General features: G+C 47.0%; 1 protein-coding gene across 1 annotated transcript in view; it reads left to right on the top strand.

Annotated features, from left to right (window-relative positions):
- inpp5jb (inositol polyphosphate-5-phosphatase Jb) overlaps positions 1–19,085 on the top strand; it is a 55,640-nt gene that overhangs the window by 10,173 nt on the left and 26,382 nt on the right. Inside the window, 5 exon segments of the mRNA XM_028824288.2 lie at positions 7,870–8,503; positions 13,371–13,478; positions 15,571–15,679; positions 16,579–16,695; positions 19,047–19,085. Coding sequence (XP_028680121.2) covers positions 7,878–8,503; positions 13,371–13,478; positions 15,571–15,679; positions 16,579–16,695; positions 19,047–19,085 — 999 coding nt within the window. The 5' untranslated portion in view covers positions 7,870–7,877.

A 19,085-nucleotide genomic window follows, 5' to 3' on the forward strand; every position in this document is an offset into this window, starting at 1 on the left:
CTATGAATGGGATGGCAGGGACACAGCCAGGCCCCAGCTGGCAGAGACCCAGCAAGGCCCCTCCATGAATGGGATGGCAGAGACCCAGCAAGGCCCCTCCATGAATGGGATGGCAGGGACCCAGCCAGGCCCCAGCTGGCAGAGACCCAGCAAGGCCCCTCCATGAATGGGATGGCAGGGACCCAGCAAGGCCCCTCCATGAATGGGATGGCAGGGACCCAGCAAGGCCCCTCCATGAATGGGATGGCAGGGACCCAGCAAGGCCCCTCCATGAATGGGATGGCAGGGACCCAGCAAGGCCCCTCCATGAATGGGATGGCAGAGACCCAGCAAGGCCCCTCCATGAATGGGATGGCAGAGACCCAGCAAGGCCCCTCCATGAATGGGCTGGCAGAGACCCAGCAAGGCCCCTCCATGATGGGATGGCAGAGACCCAGCCAGGTCCCTCCATGAATGGGATGGCAGGGACGCAGCCAGGTCCCTGTTGGCAGAGACCCAGCAAGGCCCCTCCATGATGGGATGGCAGAGACCCAGCCAGGTCCCTCCATGAATGGGATGGCAGGGACCCAGCCAGGTCCCTCCATGAATGGGATGGCAGGGACCCAGCCAGGTCCCTGTTGGCAGAGACCCAGCAAGGCCCCTCCATGAATGGGATGGCAGGGACCCAGCCAGGTCCCTGTTGGCAGAGACCCAGCAAGGCCCCTCCATGATGGGATGGCAGAGACCCAGCCAGGTCCCTCCATGAATGGGATGGCAGGGACCCAGCCAGGTCCCTCCATGAATGGGATGGCAGGGACCCAGCCAGGTCCTTGTTGGCAGAGACCCAGCAAGGCCCCTCCATGATGGGATGGCAGGGACCCAGCCAGGTCCCTTGTGGCTTTGCAGCGCTGAGTAGAATGTTTAGTGTTTGAAATCCTAATTTAATTGTGACGCAGAATTACGCTAGTAGGTGACGGCAGGCGGGGGGCTGCAGCTGTGACTTCAGCAAGTTTGGTCGTCGGTGCTGACAGACTTTCAAGTGGCACTCGCCGTTTCATTTCGATCAATATATTGCTTATAGGTTTTTACATTTGTTTTAACAATAAAAAGGAAATTGAAGATAAACACAAGTTCATGTGTTTCTTCTCGTGATATTCGTGAGATTAACACACCAGTGTCACCATTCTGATCAGGTCAGATGTTACTTGGCAGACTTTTTTAAACCCCCCCCGCCCCCCTTGTATTTTGGCAGTCGGACCTTACTTTACTCTTTATTATTTAGTCAGTCAGTCATCGTCCAACCCGCCATATCCTAACTACAGGGTCACGGGGGTCTGCTGGACCCAATCTCAGCCAGCACAGGGCGCAAGGCAGGAACCAATCCTGAGCAGGGTGCCAGCCCACCGCAGGGCACACACACAGCAAGCACACAATAGGGCAGGGGTGGGCAAAGTCATTCCTGGAGGGCCGCAGTGGCCGATTGCGTAATAAGAGGGTCTTATTGCTCAAGTGACACTTTGGCTTCACCTTAGTGGTCTCGCTCGTTCAGATTTTGAACCCTTATTTTAGTCTTAATTGCTCCTAATTAGCAATAACATGCAAATGACAAAAGAGAGCAGCAGTTCTCCATTTACCCCCCTGTGCGTATTCATCAGGCACAATTGGGTTTAATGAAATACTTGGAAGGAAAGTGAAGGACTGAGTCCATTTTAGCCTGCAAATCATTTGGATGATATCCTTAGAAAGGAATATGAGAGTGGCCTGACATGGCAGAGTTAAAGCAACGAACAAGCAATGAAATTGAATGACTGGCAAGGATTGCTTTCTAATTAAGCAACTGGGTCGGAACAGAAACCTGCAGCCCACCTCGGCCCTCCACCCCTGCACCAGGGACAATTTAGGATGGCCAGTGCACCTCACCTGCATGTCTTTGGACTGTGAGAGGAGACCCACGCAGACACGGGGAGAACATGCCAACTCCACGCTAGGGAGGACCCGGGAAGCGAACCCGTACTGCGAGGCAGCAGCGCTACCCACTGCGCCACCGTGCCGCCCTCCTGATCTTCAATGACGGCTTTAATTAACAGCTAGAATTGGCTTCTCATTAAGACGCTGGCTGGAGTTTGACGTTCATCTGTCGGCTCGTTAAAACCTGCGGCCCTCCGGGACCGCCATTGCCCACCCCAGTTCTGTGGCAATATAAGAAAATGACATTCTTTCCAGGCCTGTGGCACCCGCCTGATGTTTCACTCTGTCAGCTCCACTTCCCGGGGTGCTGGAGGTTTGCTGGCGCCCGACCTTTACTGCCACTGTGTGGGCTGCAGACACCTGCTATGAAAGAATCGGCGCTATTAGCCAAACTGTAATTAGGAACATCTCGCCGGATCCTGTCCTGATCATTTTGGTCCCAGCTGTAGCTGACGTACTTCCTACCCATTCAGCCCCGACTGACTATTAAGAGGCAGCAACAGCTATTTTGAGACGCTGCCGACTCCAAAGGAAGCTCATTCAGGGGACGCACTTGTGCTGCTTTGTATCATGAAGGGCACCCGACGCTCTCCTGCACATCCCCGACAGTCTTGGCGGCTCGGTGTCGTCGGACGAAACCCACCCGAGCTCAGGGAGTGATCAGATGGCGTTTATTGGAGCACATTACAGCTTTTGGATTTGTTTTCTTCTGCCACTTCCACTCCTCCCGTCGTAAGCTCCGTCCTCTTCCACCCGACTCCGGCTCCCCGAATGGAGTGAGGCGACCCCTTTTATATTGACCCCCCAGATGTGCTCCCTGATCCTGGTGTGGCGGAAGTGCTGGAGTCCATGGCTCGGGGACCATCCAGGCGCCCCCTGGTGGCGGCCACGGACCCCCCTACAGGGATGAGCTCTGTATCCGTGGCCCTGATGGAATCCAGGGGGGCTGCCCTCTTGCGTCCAGGGGACTATATTACCCCCTTTTCCTGATCCTCCCTTGTTCCAGGCGTCCCGGTGGGGCATCTTTAAACTCCGCTTTAATTTCAACGATTCCACTTGTCGGTCTTGACCTCTGCAGCAGCCAACAACGCCAAGAGACGTTTGAGTGTTGCGTTTTTGAACCAAGCAGACCTCTGTCTTTAATTACTGACCTGAACATTACGGCAGGTGACCGTCTGAAATCAAAAACTGGGACTTTTGTCGTTCAACAACCACATTTATTTCTGTCGCACAGCTTCATACAAATGACGAGTCTCAAAGTGCTTTACGGGATGAAGAGAGAGAAAATAAATAAGAAAATAGAATTAGGGAAGACTGATTAACATAGAATAAGAGGAAAGTCCGACGGCCGGGGGGGACAGAGAAAACCAAACAAAAAAATAAACTCCAGACGGCTGGAGAAAAAAATAAAATGTGCAGGGGGTCCTGAGTCCACGAGACCACCCAGCCCCCCTAACATCTTCATCCATCCATTTTCCAACCCGCTGATTCCAAACACAGGGTCACGGGGGTCTGCTGGAGCCAATCCCAGCCAACACAGGGCACAAGGCAGGAACCAAACCCTGGGCAGGGTGCCAGCCCACACACACGGGACAATTTAGGACCCCCAAATGCACCTAACCTGCATGTCTTTGGACTGTGGGAGGAAACCCACGCAGACACGGGGAGAACATGTCAACGCCATGCTAGGGAGGACCCGGGAAGCGAACCCTGGACTCCTAACTGTGAGGCGGCAGCACTACCCACTGTGCCACCGTGCCGCCCATCGGTAAACTCGTATTCCAGATTTTAGGGGCCTAACCGCAGAAGGCCGCCTCTCCACTTCTTTTACGTTTATGATAAGCAGACCCTCATTTGAAGATCTGAGGTTACGAGGCAGAGTTTTGTTTTATTTTTTATCTTTCGCTCTGCTTAGCCCCTTGATGATGATGATGATGATGAGTGATGAAGGAGGTCCGAGGTAATGTTGCACTATTTTGAGTTTTCCCAAGTGTTTTTCTTTTCTGTGGTATTGAAAAGTCTGTACCTGGGCACCGGGCACTAAATACCAAACGTGACATTTTTCTCATATTGACCCTTCTCTTTATTATTTTCCCAGTTTTTGGACCGCACTCTTGTTCTTGGCATTAGCACAGGTTTTCTGTGCGTTAGTCCAAGGTCGTAATGTCGGCTCATTTCACACAGAGCTGTAATAAACATCAAGCCTTTGGCTAAAGCTGTCTGCGGGCGGCCCTCTTCCGGCATTAGCGAGTTAATAATGAACTTGAGGGGGTCTTATGAGTGTAATTGGACTGCGACAGAGTTGACGACTCTGCATATTTTACTGTAGTCATTCCCTCGAATGTCGACAGGAAGGTTTATTTCGCATTGCTCACTTCGCCAAATGTTTCGTGGGCACAGGCATTAATCAGTGTTCAGGAGAGACTTGCTGGATTGGGCATAAATAAAATAAAAACGCTTGGGCCCGACAAATTGACGTCAAGTACAGAAGCGGTCATCACGCGGCGGCCGTTTAGTCTTTATAGCTACAGTGTGTGTAGCGAGGGGGCTCGTCTCATCCGGGAGCGACTTGTGCCAGTCGTGAGTACATGTTGGCGTATCACTTATCTCACGCAGTGGGTCACTTTCAGAACCGGCGCTCAAAGGTCGTGCTTTGGATTCGCTGTTTTGTGAGGAGGTAAATTCTGCGTTTTCAGCTCGTGATTTATTGTAGGCCGTGCCTGATGATAATTTTCGGGAGCGGAAAACTCCAAATGGCGAGTTGTTTGTAAAAAGAAGCTGCCACGTCTCCTGCTTGCTTGACGCTTCTGGCTTCCTACGGCGTGATGTCCTGCACATGAACAAATCGCTCACGACAGCTGCAAGTGTGCCTGGTGCCAGTCGTGGTCTGTACATCCGTCTCATTCCTCTTTTTAAATGTTTAGTCCATTTGTGTCCGATTTGATGTCGCGCCATCCTGGGCTTTAGAGGCCCAGCGTTGTGCCCGCGTTTGACTTGTTTGTGTGTCTGGTTAGTGGAGTCGTTTCTTGGGAGTCGCACAGCAAGTCAGCCGAGGGCTCTACCTTGTCAAGGCTCTCTTTGACGCACGTGATCTGAAGACGGATGGACTGACAGACTTTATAGCAGATCGACTCTGTACGTACTCCCTTATTCAAAACGTAGGTCAGGGGCATCAGACTCCAGTCCTGGAGGACCGCAGCAGCTGCAGGTTTTCATTCTAACCATCTTCTTCATTAGTGACCAGTTTTTGCTGCCGATTATCTTCTTTTTGCTTTCGTTTTAATTAACGTGACTCAAGCCCCTTGGTGGTTTCTTATTTTTTCTCTTAATTAGCAGCCAAACGATAAGGAGACACAAAACATGAGCAGCTCCCCCGTGTCCATCACACAATATCTGAAAATAAAGAAAGGTGACGGTCTCAGTGAGGTTGACCTGCTCTGGTCACCAAGACATTTTGACGGCGTTTCTTATTAAAAAACATAACATCAACAGTTTTGGAAATGTCTGTTGTGGTAGAACGAGAGCAGCAACAAGCCATGGAATTAAATTTGTTTATGTGTCACCACAGCGGATCATCTTCTTCCATATCTTCCTGTCCTCTCCATCTTGCTCTGTCACACCCACCACCTGCATGTCCTCTCTCAGCACATCCATAAACCTTCTCTTAGGCCTTCCTCTCCTCCTCTTGACTCACAGCTCTATCCTTAGTATCCTTCACTCTTTTTATACTCTGCATCTCTCTAAACCAACACAATCTCGTCTCTCTGACTTTGTCTCCAACCTGAGCTGACCCTCTAATGTCCTCATTTCTAATCCTGTCCATAACAAGTTTAATTAATGAGCAGCCAAACAATAATGAGACACAAAACAAGCCGCCACATGACTAGCTCACCTGAAATTAAAGGTGAACGTCTCGGTCATGTCGATCTGCTCAGGTCACCAAAACATCTTGACGGTGGTGTTCGAAAGAACAGAAAATCTGCTGTGGCAGAACGAGAGCAGCAACAAGTCCTGATATTCAGTAATGGCTTTAATAAGCAGCAAGAAATGGCTTCTCATTAAGAAACTGGATGGAGTTTGACGTTCCAGTTAAGCTGGTCATCCGTTGGCTCGTTTCAGGCCTCATTTTTATCTGACTGCCATTTATTGAAGAAGGAAAAGGGTGAGAATGAAAACCTGCGGCCTACCAGGCACCCCTGACGTAGATAAAGAGTTTCATTTTTTATGGACACAAATTCCAACTTACTAGAGATGACGGGATGTTTGTTTTCCTAGGATTTGCTTGTTGGATCAAACAGAAGTACAGCACAGCTAACGCGAGAGCTCATGGCGGAGTAGCAGGTGCCCACCTGGCAGGGCTGGCGGTTAATTCAGTTGGGTGTGTCTGGCAGCCCAGAATGCTGAGAGACGTTTCAGTGTTGCATTACTGAACCAAACAGACGTTTGTCTTAAATTACTGACAGAACATTACAGTAGGTTTGAAAATAAAGTCTGAATTTCGACATGAAATTTCACACTAGTCTGGGTAACATTACAGGGTTGCAGACGTACAAAACGGGTCTAAAGTTTTCAAGTTTATTTAGTGTGAACTCGTAGTAATGTGGCACGCTGTGGTGTAGCAGACCCAATATTTATTTATATAGTGCTCTCCCCTCGACTTTCTCAAATATGACGAATATTTGAGGAGGAAACCGCAAGGCAAGGATTATATTTTTATATTACGTACATTAAAGAACCATCAGCAACAAATGAAATCGATAATATACTGAACAAATATTATAAAAGATGAATAAATCGGACTCTGCAGCTGCATGAATAAAAAGTTAAGTACCACATCTGGTTAGCGAAAATAGGCCAAAAGTTGATAGAAATCTACATTTTGTGCCTGATATTTGTATGTAAAATTTGGTTGACCGAAGTGAAAGCGTAAGTTATCGTATTTACACACAGACACACACAGACATAATTACAAAAATGGTATTTTCAGAGTCAGGGAGGTCCAAAACGTTGAGATTCATCAAAATCTCGAGGTTGAATTTTTAGAGGATACCAATCCTTTCCTGATACAAGAAAGTAAATCGCACTCGAAGGTCTAAAACATCGAGATTCATCAAAATCTCGACATTGAATTTTTGGACAATTCGAATGCTTCCCTGTACTTCATAAACGAGAAAGTCAGGGAGGTCTAAAACATTGAGATTCATCAAAATCTCCATATTGAGTTTTTGGACAATTCGATTGCTTTCCCTGTACTTCATATACAAGAAAGTCAGGGAGGTCTAAAACGTTGAGATTCATCAAAATCTCGAGGTCGAATTTTTATAGGATTCCAATTCTTTCCCGATACAAGAAAGTAAATCGCATTTGGAGGTCTAAAACGCAGAGATTCATCAAAATCTCGAGGTAGAATTTTTAGAGGATACCAATCCTTTCCCGATACGAGAAAGTAAATCGCACTCTGAGGTCTAAAACATCGAGATTCGTCAACATCTCCATATTGAGTTTTTGGACGATTTGAATGCTTTCCCTGTACTTCAAATACGAGAAAGTCAGGAGGTCTAAAACGTTGAGATTCATCGAAATCACGATGTTGAATTTTTAGAGGATTCCAATCCTTTCCCGATACGAGAAAGTAAATTGCATTCGGAGGTCTAAAACATCGAGATTCATTAAAATCTCGACATTGAATTTTTGGATGATTCGAATGCTTTCCCTACGAGAAAGTAAAAAAGAAGACCATTTTACACGAGCGCCTTACGTATTTTGCTACACTCCTTCTGTATGAATAGCGACTGTGAAGTTGGTTCTGCGTCGCCCTGTTCGTTTGCTCCTGTACGTTTATGTCCATGTCCGATTTGTCTCATATTTAACTGTTCCTCCTTTACTCAGCTGGTCAGATTTTTTTGTTTTTCTAATTCACAGATGCAAACATGAACCCAGCGTCAGAAGAACCAAAAAAACAAGCCCCATGCGACCGCTTGACAGCTGACCTCGATGCCGTCAGTCAATCTCGAAGATCTCCTAAACAGGGGCGTGCAGACATACCATCTTTTGCTCTTCATGAACCAAAGCAAAGAAAGGCCAAAGGAAACAGTGGACCAAAAATACCAACTGGATTATCTTTGGCGATTGCTGCAGATGAAGAATCTCCTGATGCTTGCAGATTTGGACAGGGACTTTCTCCTACCAGCGCTTACATCTCTCCCAGCTCCAGCAGGCCAAGGTCACCTGTACACGCTGGGGATCCCGTGAAATCAGCAGATTCTTTATTAAAGGGTCCTGGTGTTTCCAGCCCTACTGGTTTTAGTTCATCATTAAAAACAATCCAGAATCCAACTTTTGCCACTTCTGGTAAAGTCCATGCCGCACCAGTCAGATCCCCGAGTACGCCAACAAGTCCCAGTGTACCTGAGCTTGCAGGAGAGGCGTCGTTCAAGTCTGCAGTATATGCTCTCGGTATCCAATATCCAGAGTCTTCCACTTCAGGAAAGCACGGCGACCTGAAGATGAAAGAAGCGACGGAGCCAATGGGGGAGAATGAGGACGACGACTTTAGGTAAGGCTATGCTGCCCGTTTCCACCATTTGTTGAACATTTGCTTCCTTGGAAGTCTGACGAGGAGGTGAATTCTGGGTGACACTTGAGGTAAAGTGATGGGGAGTGTCGTACCACTGGGGTCCTCGGACAGAGGCACGTAACGCGCGAGAAGCTTTTTGGGAATTGCAGGCGTCCAGAAGTTGAGTGAACCCTTTGTGCTGTATAAGCGATGAAGAGGCCTTGAAAAGGGGGGGCACCTTTGGTAAGTAAAGTCGATGTGACCGAGTATTACATTTAATATTTAATGAACAATCTGCAGTGGCATTTGATAATCACACGTAGGCCGTCACAGATGGCATCTGGAATGGGTCTTTCTTGTATTGCTCTACAGCAGGGGTGTCCAGCTCCGATCCTGGTGGGCCGCAGGTTTTCATTCTCACCCTTTTCCTAATCAGTTTTCACTGCTCATTAACTCCTTTTCCCTTCATTCTAATAGCCCCGTTTTTAAGGATTCAGCCCTCTGAATTGATTCGTTTCTTCATTAAATGGCAGCCAAACAGAAATGAGACCTGAAACGAGCCGACGGATGTTATCTATTATCATCACTCCGATTAGAAGACCATTTCTCGTTTTTCCATTTAGTAGCCATGGAGCGGTTCAGTATCGAGCAACGCATTCTTATTGTGAGAACTCGTTACAAAAACGGGGAGTGCTTCGCAGAGACTGTCCGTCTCTTTAGACGTCACAATGCCCCTACCGCAACAACAGTTTCGGGGTGGGTACCGAAATTCGAAGAATCTGGGTCACCCGCAACCAGAAAATCGCCAGGTCGAAACTGTAATGTTCGAACGTTGACATACCCCGAGAGATCACTGAAGATTATTCTTTTTGAAAAATTGTCGCCCTCTTGTTCCAAAATCCATTCGGCGAATCTTTGCTGTTTCGCATGATCTGTTGGTTTCAGCTCTTGTGTCAACTGAATCTTGTAGGGGTGCATATGAAGATCTTTTTTCGGTATTCGATACACCGAAGATGGTGACGTACCCGGCTGTTGGGAACGACTTCACGGGGCTCACATTCACACGGTCTTGCACTACCGCAATGTTTTGTTGCGTTCGAACATCATATCCGCAGATCATGCAAAAACGGTGAAGATTCGCCGATTGGATTTTGGAACAAGAGGACGACAATTTTTCAAAAAGAATAATCTTCTGTAATCTCTCGGGGTATGTCAACGTTCGAACGTTACGGTTTCGACCGGGCGATTTTCTGGTTGCAAGAGACCCAGATTCTTCGAATTTCTGTACCCACCCTGAAACTGTTGTTCCCAACAGCCGGGTATGTCCACCTCTCGGGGTATGTCAACAAACAAAATGGCCGCATTTGGGGTGACGAAGACCCTCGAGTGAACCAAGAGCACGAAATATATCCACGGTTTGGTGTGGGAGGCTTGATTGGCCCCTTCTTTTTTTGAAGGTGACGATGGAAATTCAGTCACTGTAAATGGCAACCGCTCTCGGGACATGATCACTAACTTTTTGTGGCCTGCTCTGGAAGAAATGGAGGACGACGGAATTGATGAAATGTGGTTTCAGCAGGACGGGGGGGGGGGGGGGCTTCCTGCCATACATCTCGGGGGAACAATCACTTTCGTGAAAAATTCACTAAGCGTCTGATCTCGCTTCACGGCGGCGCCCAAGAATGGCCTCCAAGGTCATGTGACCTCACACCTTATGGGGATACATGAAGTCACAAGTCTACGTGAGCAAAACCTCAAATGATTGCCGAACTGAAAAGGGAAATTCAACGGGTAATCGGCGAAATCGACCGGGACGTCTGCGAAAGAGTTGGCGTTAATTTCAACGATCGGATGACTGCCTGCAGAGAAAGTGGAGGTGGACATATGCTCGATATCATTTTTCATTATTAAATCGAAGTATACGTTGACTGAAATTAAATAAAGATTTTGAATTTTCCTTCGATGTTGGCCGATTTATTGCATTTTTAAAAACGGCGTACTTTATGAAGCACCTTCTAGTAGGCGATTTATTTAAAGTAGACATCCGATTGCATAGCTGCCATGTGAGCTCCAATGACTACTTCAGTCTTTCACTTCTGCACAGGGGGGTCAAGCTGCGTTCCTGGAGGGCCAGCGGTGCCTGCTGGTTTTCGTTTCGACCGCTGCACCCTTTAAGTTATCGATGCTCATGGAGCACACCGCGATTTTTAACATTTTAATTGGTTCATATTTGTTTTCTTTGCCCAGCAGCCAAATAATAATGAGATGCAAAGAGAGTCACGTGCGGCTTTCATACAATAACTGAATCAATAAAATATTTAAAAAAAATAAAATAGAGTCAAGGTCTGGGTGGTCTGCAAAAACATGTGGGTGGTGGTCTCAGAAAAAAGTCCGTTTTGGAAACACCTGGTGTGGCGGAATGGCCAGCGTCATTCAGCAAAGGGTTTCACGTGAGAATGACGGGACTGAGAGTGGAGACCCTCCAGGACTACTTGAGACCCCCGAGTTGGCTGGTCATCTTTTTGACTTGATTGGAGTCTCTTGATTGTTTGGTTGCCATTTAAGGAAAAAGAAAACGATAATCAAGGCAAAGAACGTCTAATCATCAGCAGCAGTAACCGGTTAGTAGTAATTAAGAAAGTGGCAGGAATGTAAGCCCCCCCTTAGGGTCCGGGTTTGAGGCCCCTGCTTTCGGAGACTTCACTGGATGTTTCTGTTCACAGTCAGTGTGACTTCTTAATGCAGAATGATGGGGTCTGTCGTTCAGTGGGCCCCCCTTTATGGTTACCCGGTGTCCCTGCAAAATGCCAGGCTAAAAATGAAATTTTATTTTGTTCTTTGAATGTTATTAACATTGGATGTCATCATCAAGTCCTTCTGTGAGAACCCTAATTACAAGGAGGACTATTTCATTTATGTTAGGTAGAATGTCCAGAGGGGGCTGGGGGGTCTCGTGGCCTGGGACCCCTACAGATTTTATTTTTTTTTCTCCAGCCTTCTGCAGTTTTTTTTTTTTTTTTTTTTCTGTCCCCCCTGGCCATTGGACCTTACTGTTACTCTGTGTTAACTAATGTCTTATTTTAATTTCTTATTTTGTCTTTTATTTTTCTTTTCTTCATTATATAAAGTGCTTTGAGCTACTTTTTGTATGAAAATGTGATATAGAAATAAATGTTGTTGTTTGGAACAACCAGGTTTGTCCCAGTTACAGTGCATCTGTAAGGTATTCACAAGGCAACACTTTTTCCACCTTTTGTTATGTTACAGCCTTATTCCAAAATGGATTAAATTCATTTGTTTCCTCAGAATTCTACACACAACACCCCATAATGACAACGTGAAAAAAGTTTACTTGAGGTTTTTGCAAATTTATTAAAATAAAAAAACTGAGAAATCCCATGTCCATAAGTATTCACAGCCTTTGCTCAATACTTTGTCGATGCCCCTTTGGCAGCAATTCCAGCCTCAAGTCTTTTTGAATATGATGCCACAAGCTTGGCACACCTATCCTTGGCCAGTTTTGCCCATTCCTCTTTGCAGCACCTCTCAAGCTCCATCAGGTTGGATGCACAGCCATTTTAAGATCTCTCCAGAGATGTTCAATCGGATTCAAGTCTGGGCTCTGGCTGGGCCCACTCGGAGGACATTCACAGAGCTGTCCTGAAGCCACTCCTTTGATATCTTGGCTGTGTGCTTAGGGTCGTTGTCCTGCTGAAAGATGAACCGTCGCCCCAGTCTGAGGTCAAGAGCGCCCTGGAGCAGGTTTTCATCCAGGATGTCTCTGTACATTGCTGCAGTCATCTTTCCCTTTATCCTGACTGGTCTCCCAGTTCTCCACAGCATGATGCTGCCACCACCATGCTTCACTGTAGGGATGGTATTGGCCTGGTGATGAGCGGTGCCTGGTTTCCTCCAAACGTGACGCCTGGGCATTCACACCAAAGAGTTCAATCTTTGTCTCATCAGACCAGAGAATTTTCTTTCTCATGGTCTGAGAGTCCTTCAGGTGCCTTTTGGCAAACTCCAGGCGGGCTGCCATGTGCCTTTTACTGAGGAGTGTCTTCCGTCTGGCCACTCTACCATACAGGCCTGATTAGGGGATTGCTGCAGAGATGGTTGTCCTTCTGGAAGGTTCTCCTCTCTCCACAGAGGACCTCTGGAGCTCGGACAGAGTGACCATCAGGTTCTTGGTCACCTCCCTGACTAAGGCCCCTTCTCCCCCGATCGCTCAGTTTAGATGGCTGGCCAGCTCTAGGAAGAGTCCTGGTGGTTTCCGAACTTCTTCCACTTACGGATGATGGAGGCCACTGTGTTCATTGGGACCTTCAAAGCAGCAGACATGTTTCTGTAACCTTCCCCAGATTTGTGCCTCGAGACAATCCTGTCTCGGAGGTCTACAGACAATTCCTTTGACTTCATGCTTGGTTTGTGCTCTGACATGAACTGTCAACTGTGGGACCTTCTATAGACAGGTGTGTGCCTTTCCAAATCATGTCCAGTCAACTGAATTTACCACAGGTGGACTCCAATGAAGCTGCAGAAACATCTCAAGGATGATCAGGGGAAACAGGATGCACCTGAGCTCAATTTGGAGCTTCATGGCAAAGGCTGTGAATACTTATGGACATGTGCTTTCTCAATTTTTTTATTTTAATAAATTTGCAAAAACCTCAAGTAAACTTTTTTCACGTTGTCATTATGGGGTGTTGTGTGTAGAATTCTAAGGAAAAAAAATGAATTTAATCCATTTTGGAATAAGGCTGTAACATAACAAAATGTGGACAAAGTGATGATGCACTGTGAATACTTTCTGGATGCACTGTATGTCCGAGGGTGACGGACCAGTGACGCTCTGTCCTTTGTTTAGGATTCACATTGTAACCTGGAACGTGGCAGCAGCCACCCCTCCTGATGACATCACATCCCTCCTGGGTCTCAATGTGGGCGACGGAAGGACTGACATGTACATAATTGGGTGAGTACTAGGGAGGCCCGCTTTCGGACCCCTGTTAGCTTCTGCTCATAAAATGCGGGTTGTTTTCAAGAGGGGCTTCCCCACAATTGACTTCACATTTGTTTATTTGTCATAGAAGTTTCAATCCCGTTCCTATCCAATTACTTTTAGCAGGAGAAGAACGACTACGGCTCAATTAACAAAAGTTTCACGTTTGGTTTTGCTGTCTTTATTTAGTACTAGGGTTAGGGTTAGGGTTAACTCCCCCACCCCCAGCTTGCTTTGCTTGCCAGCAACTTTGCATGTCTGCCGCTGGCGTTGTGAAGGAGGGGGGCTGGACGCACCCCAAGGAGACCCTGTCGCTCCTCCAGCACCCCCTCGTAAACGGTGTCACATTGGGAAACGAATCCAGTTTTGTTTTTTTACCTCCTCTTTGCTCGATCGGCTGCTGCTGCACGTGATCTGCATCTCACGCGGCCCCCCGAACATTTAAAAGCCTGTACAGCAGCTTGGCTCCAGCTGCCCCCCCTGTGTTAAGATATAGCGGGTTGGACAATGACTGACTGACTGACTTGTGACAAAGGCGCTATACGAGCGCTCAGACAGGACACGAGAGGCACACTTATAAAACAAATACATGTTTTTCTTTTTTCTTCACCTGTGGGTAGCCTCACAGTCCCATAAGCACAACCACCACAATTCTTCTTCTTCTGTTTCTCCTCCCGACTCCGGCTCCTCTGATTTATAATACCCCAGATGTGCTCCAGTTGTGGTGGAAGTGCCTGCAGTCCAGGGCTCCATAATCCTCCGGACGCCCCCTGGCGGTGGACCACGGGCCCCAACAGGGATGAGCTTCTAAGCTCTGATCCCGTGGGCCCCCATGCAGACCAGGGTGGTGGCCCTCTAGTGGCCCAGCGAGGTATTGTCCCTCTCCTGGTCCTTCCAGCATCCCAGCCGTCCGCCACACTCTACACTTCGCCCTGGCAGGCTGTCAGTCAATCAACTTCGGGGCCCAATCCTTACCGTTGGCAGCAGCAGCCCATTCCCTGCATCATCACAATTGGTGGGTTTTTGTTTGCCCCCCCTGCCGTCTCTTGAGGGTTTGACCACAATGTTTACCCTTTCCCAATGGGGGACTTTCCTGGCCACTGGACCCCAAATTTTGTCCCTGCGCCACTTGGTCTCTCTTTTGCCTTCTGGCCCGGTGCTCCATCATGTTGGTCACCACACTGTTCTTAGATGGTTGGCAGAAGTTGCTCTCGGAGGATGTTGTGGTGCCATTCTTTACTCAGGGCTGTGTTCTTCGGCCAAATGGTGAGTGAGCCCTGCACTTCCTTGGCTGAGAAGCAACCCCACGTGACATGAATGGTCTCAGGATACTTTACAGTTGGCACAGTGACACAGGACTGATGGTAGCGCCGCTCACCTTTTCTTTTTTCCGGATGCCCCAAACAATCAGAAAGGGGATTCATCAGAGACAATGACTTGACCCCAGCAGCCCAGTCCCAGAATATTTCTTGGGTTCTTTGCTGCCCTTCTTGACCATCCTCCAAAAGTGTTCACCTCACGCCCACCTGTCTGCTGCCATTCATGAGCCAGCTCTGCACTGGCGGTGCCCACAGCTGAATCGACGCTCCTGGCACTGGCTGGACTCTTTTAGGTGCCCTGAGACCTTCTCCACAACAGCAGTGGACGTGGGTGTTTTTGAGGTGAAGTTCATTTTCATGCAAGTGAGGGACTTTGCCATCTGATTCTTCTTCAGAACATTCTGGAGTCGACGCAAATGGCCTTCATTAAAAACACTTTGTGAAAATTCCTACTTGTGTCCCTTTCAAAACCTAGAGCACAGCTAAGAGACACGAGCAGTGCAGTAGAATTTCAGGAAAGAGAAGACAAAAGAAGGTCTGAGAGATGGACAGGAAGGCTAAGAGCAGAGCGTGAGGGTCCCAGTGTCACCACTGAAGAATCCGGGCAGTGCAAGTGACGCGATAAGTGACCAGAGTCGGGGACTGCCGTCTAAGACGTTCTGCGACCGTTCATGCAGCACTCTGTACACTTTTACACACCTTGAACCCGCCATTTCCTTCTTTTTTCCCTCTTGTAATGTATTTAGACTTCAAGAAGTAAACTCCATGATCAACAAAAGACTCAAAGACGCCATCTTTACTGACCAGTGGAGTGAACTTTGTATGGATTCCTTGGCGTCATTTGGATATGTTATGGTGAGTAAAGCCATTTTAATGAGCGCCATATTGTTCAGGGTGAATTAAAGACATCCTGCGTGGGCTGGCGCCCTGCCCGGGTTTGTTTCCTGCCGTTGCTCCCCCTGTGTTGGCTGGGATTGGACTCCAGCAGACCCCCATGACCCTGTAGTTAGGATATAGCAGGTTGGATAATGGATGGATGGATAAAGACATTCACTTGAGAAGATCAGCCAAGCTGCATTGTATATTGAATGTGAATTTCCCATTGGGATTAATAAAGTATCTATCTATCTATCTATCTATCTATCTATCTATCTATCTATCTATCTATCTATCTATCTATCTATCTATCTATCTATCTATCTATCTATCTATCTATCATATAGTGCCTTTCATCTATCTATCTATCTATTTTTCTTATAGTGCCTTTCCTCTAGCTATCTATCTATCTATCTATCTATCTATCTATCTATCTATCTATCTATCTATCTATCTATCTATCTATCTATCTATCTATCATATAGTGCCTTTCATCTATCTACTCTATCTATTTTTCTTATAGTGCCCTTTCCTCTATCTATCTATCTATCTATCTATCTATCTTATCTATCTATCTATCTATCTATCTATCCTATCTATCTATCTTATCTATCTATCTATCTATCTATCTATCTATCTATCTATCTATCTATCTATCTCCATCCTGCAACTACGCTATCTATCTATGTGCTGTCTTCACGGGTCAGAAGAGTCCCAGATGAGGGCTTTAATGACCACCCTGCACTTGGGTGTTGTGGCAGAACTGCGCGATACGCTCCCCCGTCCATTGGCGAATGTTTGATGGGCCATGGTGCCAGTTACAGGCAGTGAGATGTGTGTGTTACTCTGACGGCTTGCTGTCGTTTTCCATTCCCCAGGTCACATCGCAGCGCATGCAGGGGGTCCTCCTGCTGATATTGGCCAAGTACTATCATCTGCCTTTTCTGAGGGACATCCAGACGGAAACAACAAGAACTGGATTGGGAGGCTACTGGGTGAGAGGCTGTGGGGCAAACATTCGACTCTTCCACATAATTATTTCATATTAAATATTTGCTCTTGCATTACCTTCCAGGGGTGGCACGGTGGCACGGTGGTAGTGCTGCTGCCTCGCCGTAAGGAGTTTGCTTCCCGGGTCCTCCCTGCATGGAGTTTGCATGTTAGAACATTAGAACACTCTAGACAAGAACAGGCCATTCAGCCCCAACAAAGCTCGCCAGTCCTGTCCACTTATTTCTCCAAAAAAACAATCAAGTCGAGTTTTGAAGTCTACCACACTACTTGGTCGCTTATTCCAAGTTTCTATCGTTCTTTCTGTAAAGAAAACTTCCTAATGTTTGTGCGAAATTTCCCCTTCACAAGTTTCCAACTGTGTCCCCGTGTTCTTGATGAACTCATTTTAAAACAAACCGTCTCGATCCACTGGACCAATTCCCTTCATCATTTTAACACCTCAATCATGTCGCCATCTTCATCTTCTTGTTCTTAAACTGTAAAGGCCTCAGCTCTTTTAATCTTTCCCTCATAATTCAACCCCTGTAGCCCTGGAATCAGCCTGGTTGTTCTTCTCTGGACCCTTCTCTAGCGCTGCTATGTCTGTTTTGTAGCCTGAAGACCAAAAACTGCACCCAGGACTCCAGATGAGGTCTCACCAGTGTGTTATAAAAGTTGAGCAGAACCTCCTGTGACTTGTACTCCACACATCAAGGCGCTATATAACCTGACATTCTGTTAGCCTTCTTAATGGCTTCTGAACACTGTCTGCCAGTTGATTCGTGTTGAGTCCCACCTATGACTCCTAAATCTTTTAAGCTTTCCTCATATCTCATCCCCTGTCACCCTGAATCAGCCTAGTTGCTCTTCTCTGGACCCCCTCTGGTGCTGCTATGTCCTTTTTGTAGCCTGGAGACCCAAACTACACACAGGACTCCAGATGAGGCCTCACCAGTGTGTTATAAAGGTGACTTGTACTCCACGCATCAAAGGCGCTATATAAACCTGACATTGTTTGCTTTCTTAATGGCTTCTAAACACTGTGTGTCCGTGCACTACTGACTCCTAAATTCTTCTCATAAGGTGGACTCTCGATTTTCTGACCACCCACTTGTGTATTCAAACCGAACTTTTTTACTTCCTATGTGTAGTACTAGGGTGTTGTACCGTGTTAGCCATTATGAATGTAGAGAAAAGCCAAGCAAAATGACACCTTTTATTGGCTAACTAGAAAGATTACAATATGCAAGCTTTCGAGGCAACTCAGGCCCCTTCTTGAGTTGCCTCGAAAGCTTGCATATTGTAATCTTTCTAGTTAGCCAATTAAAAGGTGTCATTTTGCTTGGCTTTTCTCTACTTCCTATGTGTAATTCTTTACATTTACTGACATTAAATTTCATCTGCCCAAGCCTGTCTGCTATCCAAGTCCTTCTGTGATGATATAACAGATTCCAAATTATCTGCTAATCCACTTATCTTGGTATCATCTGCAAACTTATGTTCTACCCGTGTCTGCATGGTTTCCTCCCACAGTCAAAGACATGCAGGTCAGGTGCATTGGCGATCCTAAATTGTCCCTGGTGTGTGTGTGTGTGTGTGCCCTGTGGTGGGCTGGCGCCCTGCCTGGGTTTGTTTCCCTGCCTTGCGCCCTGTATTGCTTGGGATTGGCTCCAGCAGACCCCCGATGACCCTGTAGTTAGGAAATAGCAGGTTGGATGATGGATGGATGGATGGTATACAGTTTGTTGTTTTCCTCCCAACCCAATCATTTTGCCATTCCCTTAAAGAGAAGAATACTGCGACATGATGAAAACTGAGTGACAAGCCGCAGCACCCCAAACAACGTGCAGTCGTCTGATCGGTTCCTGTGTACGTTTGTGTCTGACATTTCCAAAAACTGTTATTTTCAACGGTGCACCCATGCATCCTACGAGTAACTCAAAATATTTCTGTATTTGACGTTTTCTTTTTCCTTTATTGGTTTGCGTTTCGCTTCATCACGTCACCCTGCACTTCTGATGTCCCTCTTTCAGTTGCTCGAGTGGTCCTGCCCAGGTCCAGATCCTCCTAATGGGCCGGCTTGTGCGTCCCTCTTCATGCTCTTGTTTGGAATTTTTCATTAATTCAGCTCTGCAGCTTGTAAAGGTCATTTAAGAGCCGTCAGCAGATTTCTGGGTAGTCGCAGGCACACAGGCGTTTTCATGTGCCAGTCAGTCGTTTTATTTATAACTTCTTATCAGGGTTCACGCTTGAATGATTTTGCACAGCTCATCTTGATCTTATCACTTTGTTTTGTTTGTTTTGCTCAAGCGGCTCTCAAGTTCTAAACCCTGTTTCTTATGTCCCACTGCAGGGTAACAAAGGTGGTGTCAGTGCCCGGATGTCGGTTTTT

The sequence above is a fragment of the Erpetoichthys calabaricus genome, chromosome 18 (genome assembly GCF_900747795.2).
Source record: "Erpetoichthys calabaricus chromosome 18, fErpCal1.3, whole genome shotgun sequence".
In the NCBI taxonomy this organism is placed as follows: Eukaryota; Metazoa; Chordata; class Cladistia; order Polypteriformes; family Polypteridae; genus Erpetoichthys; species Erpetoichthys calabaricus.